Genomic DNA, 15292 nt, shown 5'->3' with positions numbered 1-15292 from the left:
ACTTTTTGTCTGAGAATGTTTTAATTTCTCCCTCATTTTTGAAGGATAATTTTGCTGGATATAGGAGTCTTGGTTGGCAGTTTTTCTCTTTTAGTATTTTAAATATATCATCCCACTGTCTTCTAGCTTCCATGGTTTCTGCTGAGAAATCTACACAAAGTCTTATTGGGTTTCCCTTGTATGTAATGGATTGTTTTTCTCTTGCTGCTTTCAAGATCTTCTCTTTCTCTTTGACCTCTGACATTCTAACTAGTAAGTGTCTTGGAGAACGCCTATTTGGGTCTAATCTCTTTGGGGTGCGCTGCACTTCTTGGATCTGTAATTTTAGGTCTTTCATAAGAGTTGGGAAATTTTCAGTGATAATTTCTTCCATTAGTTTTTCTCCTCCTTTTCCCTTCTCTTCTCCTTCTGGGACACCCACAACACGTATATTTGTGCGGTTCATATTGTCCTTGAGTTCCCTGATACCCTGTTCAAATTTTTCCATTCTTTTCCCGATAGTTTCTGTTTCTTTTTGGAATTCAGATGTTCCATCCTTCAAATCACTAATTCTATCTTCTGTCTCTTTAAATCTATCATTGTAGCTATCCATTATTTTTTCTATGTTTGCTACTTTATCCTTCACTTCCATAAGTTCTGCGATTTGTTTTTTCAGTTTTTCTATTTCTTCTTTATGTTCAGCCCATGTCCTCTTCATGTCCTCCCTCAATTTATCGATTTCATTTTTGAAGAGGTTTTCCATTTCTGTTCGTATATTCAGCATTAGTTGTCTCAGCTCTTGTGTCTCATTTGAGCTATTGGTTTGTTCCTTTGACTGAGCCATATTCTCAATCTTTTGAGCGTGGACAGTTATCTTCTGCTGCTGGTGTCTGGGCATTTATTCAGATTTCTCTTGGTGTTGGACCCAGCAAGGTTGTAATATTTTTCTGTGAAATCTCTGGGTTCTGTTTTTCTTATCCTGCCCAGTAGGTGGCGCTCATGGCACACGTTTGTCTGCGGGTCCCACCAGTAAAAGGTGCTGTGGGACCTTAAACTTTGGAAAACTCTCGCCGTCCTGGGGGTTCGCTAGCCAAAGCGGCTTGAGCCGGCCCGGGGTCCGAACGCAGGGAGGGTGTCCGAACGCAGGGAGGGTTGCTGGTCGCCGCAGCCAGGGAAAGAGCCCGTCCGAATTTCCTAGTCGGCCCTGGGCAACAAGCATGGCGGGAGGGCACCAGCGGCAGCGGCCCGCCCGAGAGAGTGCACGTTCCCCAGGAGTCACGGGGTCACCGTTCTCCGCGGCCTGGGGGTTTCCGATCCAATTCTCTCAGTTGGTCCGGGGGCTGCGCGTGGTGTGGGCGCCAGTCGCCTTGGTTTCAGGGGACCACCTCTCCAATTCTCCCAGCCGGCCCGGGAAGGGGGAAGGGAGTAACTCCGGCCGCTTGCCACCCCGCCCGGTAAGGCCCGCGCGCCTCGGCGATCTCACCCGAGCTGCTTCTCTCAGCCAGCCAGCCGTTCCAGGATGGAGTACGCTGTCTTTTTTATCTCTGTTGTGGCTTTGGGCGCTTTCTGTATCGTTTCTACTCCCCTAGTAGGTGTCCTGGAGAAGAAACTAAGATCCGCGCGTCTTACTAAGCCGCCATCTTCCAGGAAGTCCTCAGTAGCCATGTTTCTTGATGATGATTGAACAATGATAAAGCTTTCGCAATGAGACTCTGTGAATGTGAAAACCTTATGTCTGATGCTCCCTTTAGCTACTATATCAACAGAAGAGTAGAACATAAGGAATCAAAATAAATAATAGGGGGAACAAATGTTAAAATAAATTCAGTTTGAAATAGGGGTAAATGAAAGCGAGGGGTAAGGGGTATGGTATGTATAGTCTTTATTTTCTCTATTATCATTTTATTTCTTTTTCTGTTGTCTTTTTATTTCTTTTTCTAAATCGATGCAAATGTACTAAGAAATGATGAATATGCAACTATATGATGATATTAAGAATTACTGATTGTATATGTAGAATGGAATGATATCTATATGTTTTGTTTGTTAATTTTTTTAATTAATAAAAAAAGTTAAAAAAAAAAAAAGAGGCCAATCTGGTTGGGACTAAGGTAAATCAGAATACAGGGTAAAAGATGATAGTGTATGTACTCCAGATCCTCACCTACTGTATGAGAGCAAAAAACAGAGAGGTTTATTATGTCTAGAACATAAATTTTCTGTAACACATCTGTCTGGATAGTTCATTTAAACAACCCAAACTCCTGGAGTCTGCAGCGGGAACGAGGTCTTGTAATTCTGAATAGTTGAATGTAATACCAGGATACATCTAGTTCATGGTGGATTGATAATTAAAAAGTATTGGTAGAGTCCCTTGAGGGTCTGAAGGAAAAAAAAATATATGGAACTATTAAACTTCCGCTTCTGGGAAACCCAGGGTACCCTCTCAACTATTGGGGAGTCACAAGAAAATAGGCCAAGCCCTTGATTTTGAGGTTTGCCCTTACGAAACTTATTTCTGTAGGGGAGAAGCTAAGACTATAGTGAGGCCTAAGAATTGCTTCCAGGAAGTGTCTCTTGCTGCTCAGATATGGCCTTTCCCTCTCTCAGCCTAACTCTGCAAGGAAAGTCATTGGCCTCCCACTACATGGGACATGATATTCAGGGATGAAAGTCTCCCTGATAATGTGGGGCATGACTCCCCAGGGATGAGCCTGGCCCTGGCACTATAGGATCGACAAGGCTTCCTGATCAAAGGGAGAAAAGAAGTATAATAAAATGAGGCATAAGTGGCCAAGAGAGATCAGATAGAGTCAAGAGACTATTCTGGAAGTGACTCATATGCAAGCTTCAGTTAGATATTGCTAATTGTCATGGCTTGCTAAACCCCAACCAACATCACTCCTGTTAACTTTTAAGAATGCCTAGGGCTCCAACTGAGATGCTATAAAAGTTTCATGCACTAAGTTTGCTTTCCTGGAACCCATAATTTCCAGAGAGTTCCTAGGCGATAAATGCTGAAACCCAGGGAGATCAACTAATTACATCTCCCTATCATTTAGTGGTCGACCCCTTCTCAACATCAAAAAGTAAGAATAGGCATTGCCTAAAGATCCCTACAGGTTGGGAGGAGGATCAAAGGAGAAGGAAGAGTTATAACAGAAAAAATAGGATTCAGCAAAAGAGTACAGCTGCTGAATCACCATATTGATACTTCTTCTAGCCTCCAGTGTTCTGGAGCAGTAGAAGAAAAAATCTGAAATAGTGGAATGGTAACCCATAACAAACTGAAATCTGTTCTGTAAATACTTGTTGAAGTGTACTTTGAAAATTATTGCTTTTCCTTTCTTTTCTTTGTATATATATTTCACAAGAAAAAAGCATTTTTTAAAAAAGGATGAGCTAAGAATCAGATTCTCCATGCAATTGTTATAATAAATGATATGAAAACTAGCATGTGTGCCTTAAAAGAAACCCTCATCTTCTCTTCTAAAACCACCAAGTTGAAATTTACGAAAACCAAATACAGAGTTTCATCTTGCACGTAGGTAAATTACAGCAGATAGGATTCCCAACCTTGCAGGGTGCCTTCTGTTAAAGCGAGGGCTTGGATGGGAAGGAATGGGAATCTTTATGCTAGAATGGGGAGATAAGGACAAATCATGATGAAGGTGGGGAATTTAAATCCCTAACTTCTACTGAGTCTTTTGTCACTAGAAGCAGCCCTTCCACACCTGTCTGAAGACATTAATTCAGCTTTGACTGATGAACTTTTAATGGCTTTCCTAAGATAGTTGTCCTGCAAGAAACTGCTGAGTCCCATCAGACTCCACCCCACCACCCCTTATTGTTTCCGGACCTATAACTAGATTCAAGTCCCAGTAGGCCCCAAAATGTGATGTAAAAACTATGAGCCATGAGCAGATACACTATACTGCCATAGAACTGCATAATTTTTCAAAATTTACAGACAGAAACCTGTCTGTAAACGGATTTGGAAATGAATATTAATTGTATGGAATAATGGTGGAAGCAAGATAAAGATTGATCAGGCTGGATTTTCTGACATGGACCCACTAAGCACGATTCTGGGTTCAAGGTTGTAGTTCAAAGTGTTAGAAATTATTGTTAGTGTAGTTGGACGAAGCATGGAGCAAAATGCGGCCTATATTTAATTAAGTTGAAATTCCAGAATTGTTATATTTTTGAAGAAGGCATCCAAAGGCTTTGGGAAACTGGGAAGTCCCAGTGGATTTATCATATAAGACCCCCTCACCAATACAAGGGGTATCCAAAGGACACATCTTTCACCATGACTGTGAGAAATGTTAGTGCCGTAGTTTAAAAGGTTTGCTGTAACAAATTATTAAATACTTGGTGGCTTAAAACAGAAACAAAACTAAAACACACTGAACTGAACATAAGATCTGTACATTTTATGGTATATAAATTTTATCTCAATCTTAGAAAAGGGATGCATGTAGCAAAAGATGAAAAATAACCTTCATCATAGTGTCGCATATTTAGAATTTAAGAAACTCTGATATCTCTATCTTAAGATTTTTTCCTTCCCTGCTTTAATTTAAAATTGGTTTATGAAACATATTGTACAAATAGGGCTTATGATGATTACTTGGATATTTTTGTAAAATATACCTATGGATAAACTAAGAAATCCATTTTAGGTGGTTAAAATTTTCATATGTTAATTGCAAAAATATTTGTAATTCATAAAATCAGGAAAATATTTAGTAACACAGGTCATTACCATAGCAATGCAGATATCTGTAAAAACTTTGTCCTTCATATTCTCAGAATATTCACAGTTTTGATAGCTGATCAAATGGTATCAAAGTTAGCATTTGATACTTAGAATTCAAGAACTTTGCTATCTGAATTTGTAGATTTTTTCCTTGTTGTCTTAATCTTAAATTGTTTTATGAAATTTACTGTACAAATACAGGCTTTACAATGGTTATATGGATACTTTATTTAAATATGCCTATGGTTAAGCTAACTAAGATATTCATTTTTTGGTGGTTCTAATATTGTTTGTTTTCTTAAATATTATTTTAAAAAACTATGCAACCATAACAGCTATAAAATTTTAGACTGTCTGCTTCAGGCTTCCCAAAAGAAAAACCCATGCCCATTAGCAATAAATCCCCACTTCCCTTCCTTTAGCCTGTGAGATGTGATTCAAGTTTTGTTCCTATAGATTTGCCTGTTCTTGACATTTCATATAAATGGAATCACACAATAAAAAATAAAAATTAAAAAATAACCTTCAACATAAACCTGCAAACTAAAATCTCAAAACACATGAGAAAAACCACTACTAAGAAAGTCAACAAACTCAACAATCAAGGATGGATTCATAAAATGGAAATAACACAGTAATATGAATATCCCTCCAAAATAAATGCCTAAGATCCTCAAAGAGATGGTTAAAGGGGTATGCCCATAAGAATGGAATAAGATATAAAATAAAAAGGTGAGGGGAAACTCACAAACAGAACCAATTAGAAGATCAGAAAATGAAAAAAATACTGTCATTAAAATAAAAACAACAATGACACTCATTAGAATTGACAAACTCAAGACCTAACAAGTTGAAGAGCAAATTAGCGAACTGGAAGATATAACTGAAGAATTCGCTCAGATGCAGAACAGAGAGGAAAAATGAAAAATATCAAAATGAGTTTGAGACAGAGGGCAGACTGAGAGGCTCCAACTTTTATCTAACAGGAATTACTAACGGCCATCTACCCTTAAGCAGACATATGTGTACTCAGTGGGATTAGGTAACTTAACACATATAAAGTACCGAGGTAGGCAGCCTCCAAGATGGCCCTCAATGATCCCCAACTCTTGATATTCGTGCTTTTATGCAACCTCTTCCCCTTAAGTGTGGGCTAGATCTAAAGACTTCCTTCTAACGAATCCAAAAGGGCAACAGTGATTGGATGTTACTTCCGAGATTAAATTCCAAAAAGACGGTGGTCTCTGTCTTACTGATTCATTCTCTCTTGCTCTCTCCCATTACTTGTGCTGAGGGCAGCCAACAGCATGCTGGGAGCTGCTCTATAAAGAGGCACACGTGGCAGGGAACTGATGCTATGGCCAACAGCCAGACAGAACTCGAGGCCTGCCATCAGCCAGGTGAACTGGAAAGTGGATCTCGTGTGGGTGAAGTGGGCACAGCCCTGCCCAACACCTGCATTGCAGATTTAGGAGAGACCCAGAGCCAAAGGACCCAGCCAAGTCACACCAGATTTCTGACTTACAGAAACTGAGAAGACAAATTTTTGTTGTTTTAATCCACTACATTTTGGAGACGCTCATTATGTTGCAATAGATAACCAAAAAAAATACACAGAATGTTGCTTGCTATATGGTAAATGGTCAATAAATATTACAGCCATTCCCATTTTACATATGAGGAAACTGAAGTTCCGCAAGGTTATCTAAAACTACCTTCTGTAAGAGGTGAGGCCAGAATGAAAACCCAGGATTAAAATCTCACACCCAAAGCCCTATTTTTATACCTGATGGGAGCCCCGGAATGTTCCTTTCCCTAGGGACACTGATGGTGACCGACTGGTAGACCTTCAGCAGGTCCTTCAGCTTCAGATCCTGGGCCAGCAAGGAGTAGTTGTTGGCAATGGAGTCGCTGGGTCCACGGTGGTGATGCTGCTCTTTGAAGGGTGCAGCCAGTGTCCATGACGTGCGTTGCATCAAGGGAGGGTAAAAGCTGTGTGACATGACAGTCTACCAGGGAAGAAAGGCAGAGTGGGACATGATAAGGGACATCATTTGGGAAGCCTGGACTCAACGGCATGAGATACACTCATGTTGAGACTCATGGGAATCCCAAATGCCTTATGCTGCTTTTGTCTTCTGCACACCCATCCACACTATCTATGGAAATAGAAATTGTACTTCTCTGACTACTGTGCGTGTGATTCCTGATGGCAGGGATGATGGCTAGCATTCAACAGAGTTTGTGTGTCAGGTAATTGATATCTATTGCCTTTATTCCTTATGGCCTTCAGGTAGGTATAATGACCTTCCTTTTACAATTGAAGATACAGGAGTTCAGAGGGCTGAGTTAAATGGGAAGGCCTGATTTGACCTCACCTTGGTATGACTGCCTAGCTCTTTCTCTACACCATGGCAGCTTCCTCCTGTGGCAGAAATGATGAAAACCACCAGTCCCATTTGTCAAATCTGACCACTTGCCTCTCACCCATAACTGTTGATTATCTAGAGAGGCAGGCCCATGTATTCCCCTTGTAACCCTCAGTCAAGGATCGCAGCCAGGTAAGCCTACCTGATAGAGTTCGGATGGTTCTTCGTTGGCAGAAGCAGGCAGAGGGGGTAGCTCTGGCCGCATTTGGGAGTGGCTCATATGATGTATTGAGTCACTCTTGGCGAACTGTGAGAATGGACACAAAGTCACTCTTCAGGAATTAGGAAAGATTCTTAAGCCTCTAAGGGTATGGTAAGGGGCTAGTAAGGTCCCCAGGAAAAGTTTTAGGCACAGGGTTCTGCCCACAAACCATCCTGCTCACCCTCATCCACTATGTATTTTAATTTTTTAACCATGAATCTCTCTTGCCTTCAGCATCTATCCCTAGGTTTCTCCCCTCTATGAGCAAACTTGGAGATTTTATCCCCCCTGGGAAGAGTCCAAGTTTTGAGGGCCATCCCTGAGTTGTGGCTCAAGGGGGTGACTTTAAAGGTTTGTCTCTTGCATTCCACATTTGCAAAGTTCCAAAGAGAAATTTACTCATGCACTGGTATTGCATTTTATATGTGCTTAACACACACATAAACAACTCGCTTTGCTTTTTGTGAAAATAAAGAACACATCATTCAAATGATGTGCATGTTTGAGTCCACCATTCCATTCAGCAAATGGGTACTAGAGAACAAGCCTCAGATAGGAGGTGTGAACCTGTGGGTCCCATGCTCACTTTCAGTTTTCAAGTCTTTCTTCTGGGTTAGCCACTTGCAGAGCTGAAAGTGATGGTAGTATTGAACAACAACTGCCCTTTTGTCTTAAAAGCTAGTACCTGTGTACAAGGTTGAGATGGAGAAAATGCCATTTGTTTCAATACTAGGGTGGACGTACGGAAAGGTTTTGCTGTATAGCACTTTGTAAAGGTGGTTTGAGGATTTTCAAGCCTAATTTTGGCTGTTTTTCAGTTTAGGCAATAACTTTGGATTTAATTTCTGTCTAAGATGAGACAGTACTGTATTGATGTGATTTATCTGGGTTGGCAAATTATGTCATGAGGATAATAGAGAGTGAAAACATTTAAGTCAGTTATTCACTTCCTGTATCCCAACCAATTCCTTGCTGCTGACTCAAATTAACCTCCATTATCTCCCCTGGAGCACCTATCTCAAATAATAACAACAACATTATCTACCATTATTCCAAATTATTATGTGCCAGGTATTATATAACTTTATGAATTCTAGCTGAAGAAGCGAAGGCCCAAAGAAAGTAGGTAACACATCCAGCCACACAAGAGGCAGACAGTTGACTTTAAAGTTATTGTTTTTAAATACTTGTCACTCTGCATCCCAATACATTGGAACCTGAAAGCTGTGGCAAATTAGGAAGGTTGTTGACCTTTAAATTAGACAAAATGCAAATTCATAAACACAAGTGTGTATTAAGCTTGGGAATATAAGAAAGATAGAATGAGTACACTGTTCAAATGACCTGATTTAGTGATTCTCAAAAATCATAGCACATCAGACCCACCAATGGAACTTTATTAAAAGTAAATATGCTTAGGCCCCACCCCAAACATGATAAATTTGCGAACAACTGATTGCGTTGTTTTCAGCTCAGACAACATGCAATGTTGATTTAAATCTCTGAGTCTTTCTGCTATTGATCTCAATTTCAAGGATCTGAAAATTCACCAAACCTCTCTAAGAGGCTCCTCTTTCACTACTGAAATTAATTTGATATCTGCATTGATAAAGTGAACAAAACTGAAAAACATCAGCATCAATTTCAAAGGAACTTCATTATCCAAAGCAGGTACTATACCAATTCAAGGAAGATTTTCACAGCCGTACTTTCAGAAAAATGAAGTCACTCATGATTTCTTTCAGGATCCCAGAAGTAAGACATATATACTGACAAGTTAGGGCTGTCTGTATTTCGTCTTTGCAAAGTCTGTGGTCAGTGGAAATCTTTCCCTTGGCCTAGCTTTTAAATCTGTTTCAAACAAAAATCCTCATTAAAAGAGCAACAAGCAAACACCACAAGATTCGGACATCTTGAGTAAGTTACAACAAGAGTGGGAATGAACAATTAAACCAAAAAACCCTGACCTTCTGATGTCAAGGAGGTTGTTAATATTATTGAGAAGGTGTTTTGGTATTCGTGCTTCCCCTCATTGTGGGGTAAAACCGACATCAGCTGGGAAATTACTCTTCCCACCAAAGTAGTGTAATATAATTCTAGTGGACATAACCAGCTCTATTCTAATTTCAATCTAGGAGGTAGAGTGGGACTATCCCAGTTCCTGGCTGCAGAGCAGAGCAGGTGTCACAGGCCTGGCCGATGAAAATACTCCATCCTCCTAGACCCTCACTGGTTCGAGGACAGGCACGTGACCCAAGCTGGGCTAATCAGAGACTTTCCTCACACTTTTGTGACAGTTGTTGAGAAAGAGACATTCTCCTTTCATCAGCATCACTAATTGCAAGGATGTTTATAATTAGAGCTACCAAGAGCCTTCTGTCTTAGAATAAAGCCAACAGAGGAGAAAGCAGAGTCACCATAAGGAGGACAGACTCACAAAGACATCAATTGGACCTCTGGATCTAACTGGACTTCTCAGTTACTTGAGCCCACTGATTCCCTTTTGGGTTTAAGCCACTCTGAAGTATAGTTCTGTCCCTTATAATTCTATAGCTCCATACTGAGATGGCCATTCAAGGGACAGGCACAGGAGAAGGTCAAAGAACAGATATACCACGTCACCCTTGGGATATGACAGAACCAAGAACACTTTGCAGAACATAGTGGAGAGAAGCAGAGCAGAACAAATGCTGGGCTAGTTCAGAGGCACAGACTAAGATTTATCCATAGAAGTATAAATACCCTGATGGCAGAAAACATCTCAGTCCTTAGTATAGGAACACATGGCGCACACACAAAATCAGGAACAGAAGTAGAAATCAATTCCAGAGCAGTATAAGGAGAGTTTTCTTGATCATCCTTGCCTAAGAATTCCTTGTGATACCTTCAAGGGGAGGAGTTGGAGGTTTTTGTAAGAACTACCAGGCTGGGTAAAACGGTTTGTCAAAAATATTAATGCTTACGTTTTCTCTGCGTTAAATTGCAGGGAGTTTTCAGTTCAGAGGATGGTGGGCTTGGTCATCATCCACAAATCCATTTTGATTTCATAAAGTTTCCATTTAAAATGCTTCTCTATGCACTTTAATCTGTGGTGACCTAGTGGATCTTGGCTTTTACAACCAAGATCCTGGTACTCAGATTGGGGAGAACTGTTACTTTCAGTGGCTTATGTTTGAGTAAATGACTTCCGCATGTCCTTCATGTAAGCAGTTCTCAAATGCTCACGTGAGGACCTGGTATACCAGAATTGCTTGGTCCCAGTTAAAAATACAGATTTCAGGTCTTACTTCAAACCTTCTGGGTCAGAATCTTTGGGGGTGAGGAAGCTTCCTCAGTTATTCTGATGGGCAACCAGAGTTGGGAACTGTTGGATGGAATATGTGAGCTAATGCTCTTTAAAGGAAGGGAAAGGAATAATGGATATCTATTCCTAAATTTTTCACAGTGTGATTTGAAGATGTGCGAAAATCTGATTCAGCAAAAAGTTTATTTCAAAGACCACAACATGAAAATGTTAGATTCAGCCAAGGGAATCAAACATGGCAAGTGGTCTATGATAGAAACATCCCCTTCCTCTTGCCTACTCTCAAAGTCCCTACATGATGAAAATAAAGGTAAAAAGAGAAACACAGCTTAAAATTCATACCTACCTTCGGACATGTGCAATCTGTATCACTCATGGTGTCTGTTCTAAATGTACCTATTTTTTAAATGAAAGAATCCTTTGTTTCTCCAGGGACGCTCCTCTCTACAACAGGCTCTGACACTCACACTTCTTTATAGCATTATAGGGATGACACAGGAAATAGAATTTTCGAGATGTTCTAGAAGCTCTGTTCACAGGGCCGCTTCCTCTGAGGTCATAGATGTCAGCCTCTGGAGCAGTTTCCTGGTAGAAAAAGAGAGGAAGAAAAGATAGAGAATGAAGAGAAGTATCCGAATTCTGTGGACTTTAATCTTGCTGTAGTTCCTACTCCTCCCGCAACAGCCATTCTTTCTTTGCCCTGAGCTCTTCTCTTGGGACTTTTCCAGGAACACACCAAGTTTACTGTAGAAGAAAAGTGGAAGCAGAGTTAAATACTAATCCTGGGGGAAGTGGGAGCAAATACCCCACAATACAACACTCCTTTCTCTCTCCACTCTTCTCCCTCCTCCTCCTTGGGCTGTTTTAACACAGAGGAGCTTTTACACAGGCCTTGGGGCCAGTAACGAGGTTTCAGCGTCTGTTGCTAAGTGAAGGATGGGCCTCTGCATGCACAGATACAAGACTAGACTTGACCTGGCTCCAAGTCCTGGCCTCTCCCTTTGCTGGAGGCCCAACCAGGCAGCAGGAAGCTTTGGCGACAGAAGGGAATATGGGAGGGTGTTCAGCAATGATCCAGGAATGGAGGGGTGAGTGGTCACAAGACATCATGCCTTTGGGAGGTCTAACTGCACAGAACAGGGTGGTTAAACTCTTGGACTCCAGACTGGGCAGGTCTGAGCTCACATCCTGCTCTTTCCATTGATTGACTATTTGGCTTGAGCAAGTTGTTCAGTCTAAGCGTCAGTTTTCTCTGTTAAATGGCAATAATGCTTGTAGCTGCCTCATTAGTTTGCTTTAAGAATTTAAGAAGATAATACTTAAGAAGTAATCTGCAATCTGCTCATAGTAGAAGGGTAACCAACTTGACCAGATTTTTCTGGGACTCTCCAAGCTTTAGTATTCAAAGTCCTGCAACCTAGGTACCCCCTTAGTCCTGGGCAAACTGGGACAGTAAGTCATTCTACATAGTAGGTGCTCTATAAATGCTGGCTAACATCATTATTATTATAGACACAGAAACATACACATGTACACACAGACATAACATACACACATAACAATATCAGCTGCTGCCCAAACACTCAAAGGACATGTTACATGGCCATCTTTCAAACTGCTCTTAAAACCAAGTTGGACTTATTGAGTTTTCTGGGTGCCATGTTTGCATACCTTTTTTTATCATTACATTTACCCTCAAATCCCATGATTCTTTCATTTTATGCACAAAAACTCAGATGTCTAACTTTCCCAAGTTGAACAACTCATAATATTGCTGACAGAATTTGAACCCTGTTCTTACGATTCAAATCCAACGATCATTCCATAAGTACACAGACATTTCTGAGATCCTACCAAGATTGCATATCAATAAGTGCTTCCATTTCTCCTTTTCTCTCATTACTTCCTCAAAGTTGGGCTCTCCATACTTTCAAAATAACCCGAGGTTCCTCATCTCTAATACGCTCCACCATAAAGTAAATATAACTTTCAAACTGTGTTTGGAGTAAGAGAGTCAGTGCCAAGGTTTGAGACTTTGGTTTTGACAGAAATGGGGTCATCATCAGGCCTGCTAATAACCCATCCTACAAAATAAGAGCAGTTATAACCCAGCAAAGTAAAGAATGAGGAAGGAACCTATCACAGAGCACGAGCCCAAGGATGCTGTGTGTGAGCAGGAGACATGCCTCCATCTGAAATTAAGTGAAATTCAGTCAACCTGTATTTAAAAAATAGTAAAACAATAATAAAGCTTCCATTTAGGGAGCAGATACTATCCACTTGTGCTGGTGCTAAGTAAGTTATGAGCGTCCTCTCTCTGAATCATCTCAACAATCCAGAAGATAAATTACATTATTTTAACTACATTTTTTTAGTGGAAGAAATTGAGACAAAGGGAGGTTAAGTAATCTGGCCCAAAGTCACTCAGCTAGGTAAGTAGCAAAGCTGGGAGCTGAACTTGATTATAAAATCTGCTCATGGCTTTTACCAGAAACCTATATGTGGAAAAGAAATATAATACCTTGCAAAAAGACTGAATATGATAATCCTGCCCCCCACCCCAACTACCTCATCACCTATATCAGAACTGTTTATTGTCCGACTTTCCCTTCCATTCAATAATTGTCAAGAGAGGATGCAAGCTTCTAGTCTTTTAACAAACTCCTGACCCCAAGTGCATAGGATTACCAGATAAAATGAAGAATTTTTTAGTAGACGTATGCCACATTCAATATTTTAGACATACGTCCACTAAAAAATTATTTGTTGCTTACCTGAAGTTTGAATTTAACTGGGCATTGTATACTTTTATTTGGTAAAACTGGCAACACCAGGAGGTAAGCACAACTTGGTTCTAGGTCGTCCCCTCTCTCTGTCGCATTAACACTTCAGGCTTTCAGTCTGTTGCTGGGAAATAGTCACACACTTATTCAAAGCCCAGTGCGCATGAGATCTTTTCTGAGGCCTGAAATAGTTGTGGAGAGACGCTAAGATTCAGGCCATCTGGGAATGAACGTGGTGGACTAGGCAGCCACTGGCACAATAAAAGAGGAAGCAAAACACGGCTGGCACCAGAACGAAGGCCCTATGAAAGTGTCACCGAGTGAGAGGATTAGACAGCACCCATGCGCAAAAATCCCAGTGGAACCACCCGGGAATGATGGTGGCTTGGTTTTGTTCTAACGGGGGAAAAAAACCCCCCAGAATCAACATTTTCCTTGCGTAGGGCACTCATCACGCCTCAGCTGAACAAAGTGCATAAAACCAGATGGGATTGTCTGAAACTTAAGAATTTAGGGAAACTTGTCTATGTCATTGTAACTCTACCTTTAGCTTCCTCTTTCCACTGTTGCGGAGAACTCAAGACTAGAACCCTTTTGCTTATTATTATTATTATTATCTCCAAACTTATTTTACTATCCCCTTGCCTCATAGAAATATTAGGTGAGAGAAGTAATACCATCACCAAATATGTCTGAGCTCCTACTATGTGCCAGATAGATGCTAAATTCTTTACAGCTCTTACTACACCAGTCCTTGCTACAACCCTGTGACAGTTCCTTGATTTGCCTGAAGACTTATTTTCCAGGTTGCTATGGCCACAGACCACAGAGAAGAGGCAGGTCAGCGTAGGACACTGGGTGGGAAACGCCCAGAGAACTACAAAGTAGTAGAGGAAGGTTCAGGTCCATGTATCTCCCAGTTCTATAGATGAGGACGCACAGGCTGAAAGAGGTAACCATCCAAAGCCACACAGCCAGAGTCCAACCCCAGACCAAGTTCTTTACCCGAAGGCAGTACTGGCAGAAGTTCTCAACTCTGTGCCTCTCAGGGGACATTTGGCAATGTCTGGGGATAACTTCCGGTTACCATAGCTGGGGACGGGAGCATTGCTACCAGCATCTAGTAGGTAGCGGTCAGGGATGTTGCGAAACATCCAACAAGAATTATTCCGCGCGAAGTAACAACAGCAAAGTTGTTGAGAAGCCTTGCACTGAGAGCTGGATTTGGGGACAGGAGACATGGGTTCCGACCCTGTCTTGGATCCTTGCTAACTGAGGCATATCGGTTTAGCCACTTTTATCTCTCTGACCCTTGACTTTTTCGTCTATAAAATGGAGATAGCATCTCTAAAGATCTCACTGGCTCATGGCATTTGAAGTTCAGCATTTGAAGATTGTTCAAATGTTCAAGTCAGGGTTGCACCTCGTCACTTCTGTGTCCCGAGAGCCAGGGATGCTTGCAGAAGAGCTGGTTCTGGATTCAATGGCTTAAGACCCTGTGGAAACCGGCTCTCAGCGTCCTGTCCACCTGTTTCTGAGGTGGCCCGCGCACTCTCGCTCCTAGTCCAAACCTGCTTCTTTCACTTGGGCAAGTCATGACCTCTCTGAACCTCAGTTTCCTCATCTTCTCCGGATGGCCCCCAAAAGGCTGTGGGAGCGCGGGCTAGGCAAAGGCCTTGGCGCGGCGAGTCACCGAGCCTTTGCTCAGTCCTTCCCGCCGCGGGCTTGAAAGGCGAGCTGAGAGGCGCAGCGAGGGTGGCGCCCAAGTCGACCCGGCGGGAGAAAGGCGGCGCCTGGGGGGCGGGGCGCGCGACGTGGGGAAGGAAGCCGGCT

General features: G+C 41.6%; 1 protein-coding gene across 2 annotated transcripts in view; it reads right to left on the bottom strand.

Annotated features, from left to right (window-relative positions):
* DNAH3 (dynein axonemal heavy chain 3) overlaps positions 1-15292 on the bottom strand; it is a 220557-nt gene that overhangs the window by 204458 nt on the left and 807 nt on the right. The window contains exons 1-4 of one of the 2 annotated variants that reach the window (XM_077141602.1): positions 13451-15192; positions 11023-11261; positions 7313-7417; positions 6528-6750 (exon numbers count right to left, since the gene is read on the bottom strand). In XM_077141602.1, the coding sequence (XP_076997717.1) occupies positions 6528-6750; positions 7313-7417; positions 11023-11052 (358 nt within the window). In that variant the 5' untranslated portion in view covers positions 11053-11261; positions 13451-15192. Of the gene's footprint in view, positions 1-6527; positions 6751-7312; positions 7418-11022; positions 11262-13450; positions 15193-15292 lie in introns of those variants that run through there. The other variant, XM_077141603.1, reaches the window with a different exon arrangement.

The sequence above is a fragment of the Tamandua tetradactyla genome, chromosome 23 (genome assembly GCF_023851605.1).
Source record: "Tamandua tetradactyla isolate mTamTet1 chromosome 23, mTamTet1.pri, whole genome shotgun sequence".
NCBI classification, from domain to species: domain Eukaryota; kingdom Metazoa; phylum Chordata; class Mammalia; order Pilosa; family Myrmecophagidae; genus Tamandua; species Tamandua tetradactyla.
This window is presented reverse-complemented; position numbering and strand designations above follow the sequence as displayed.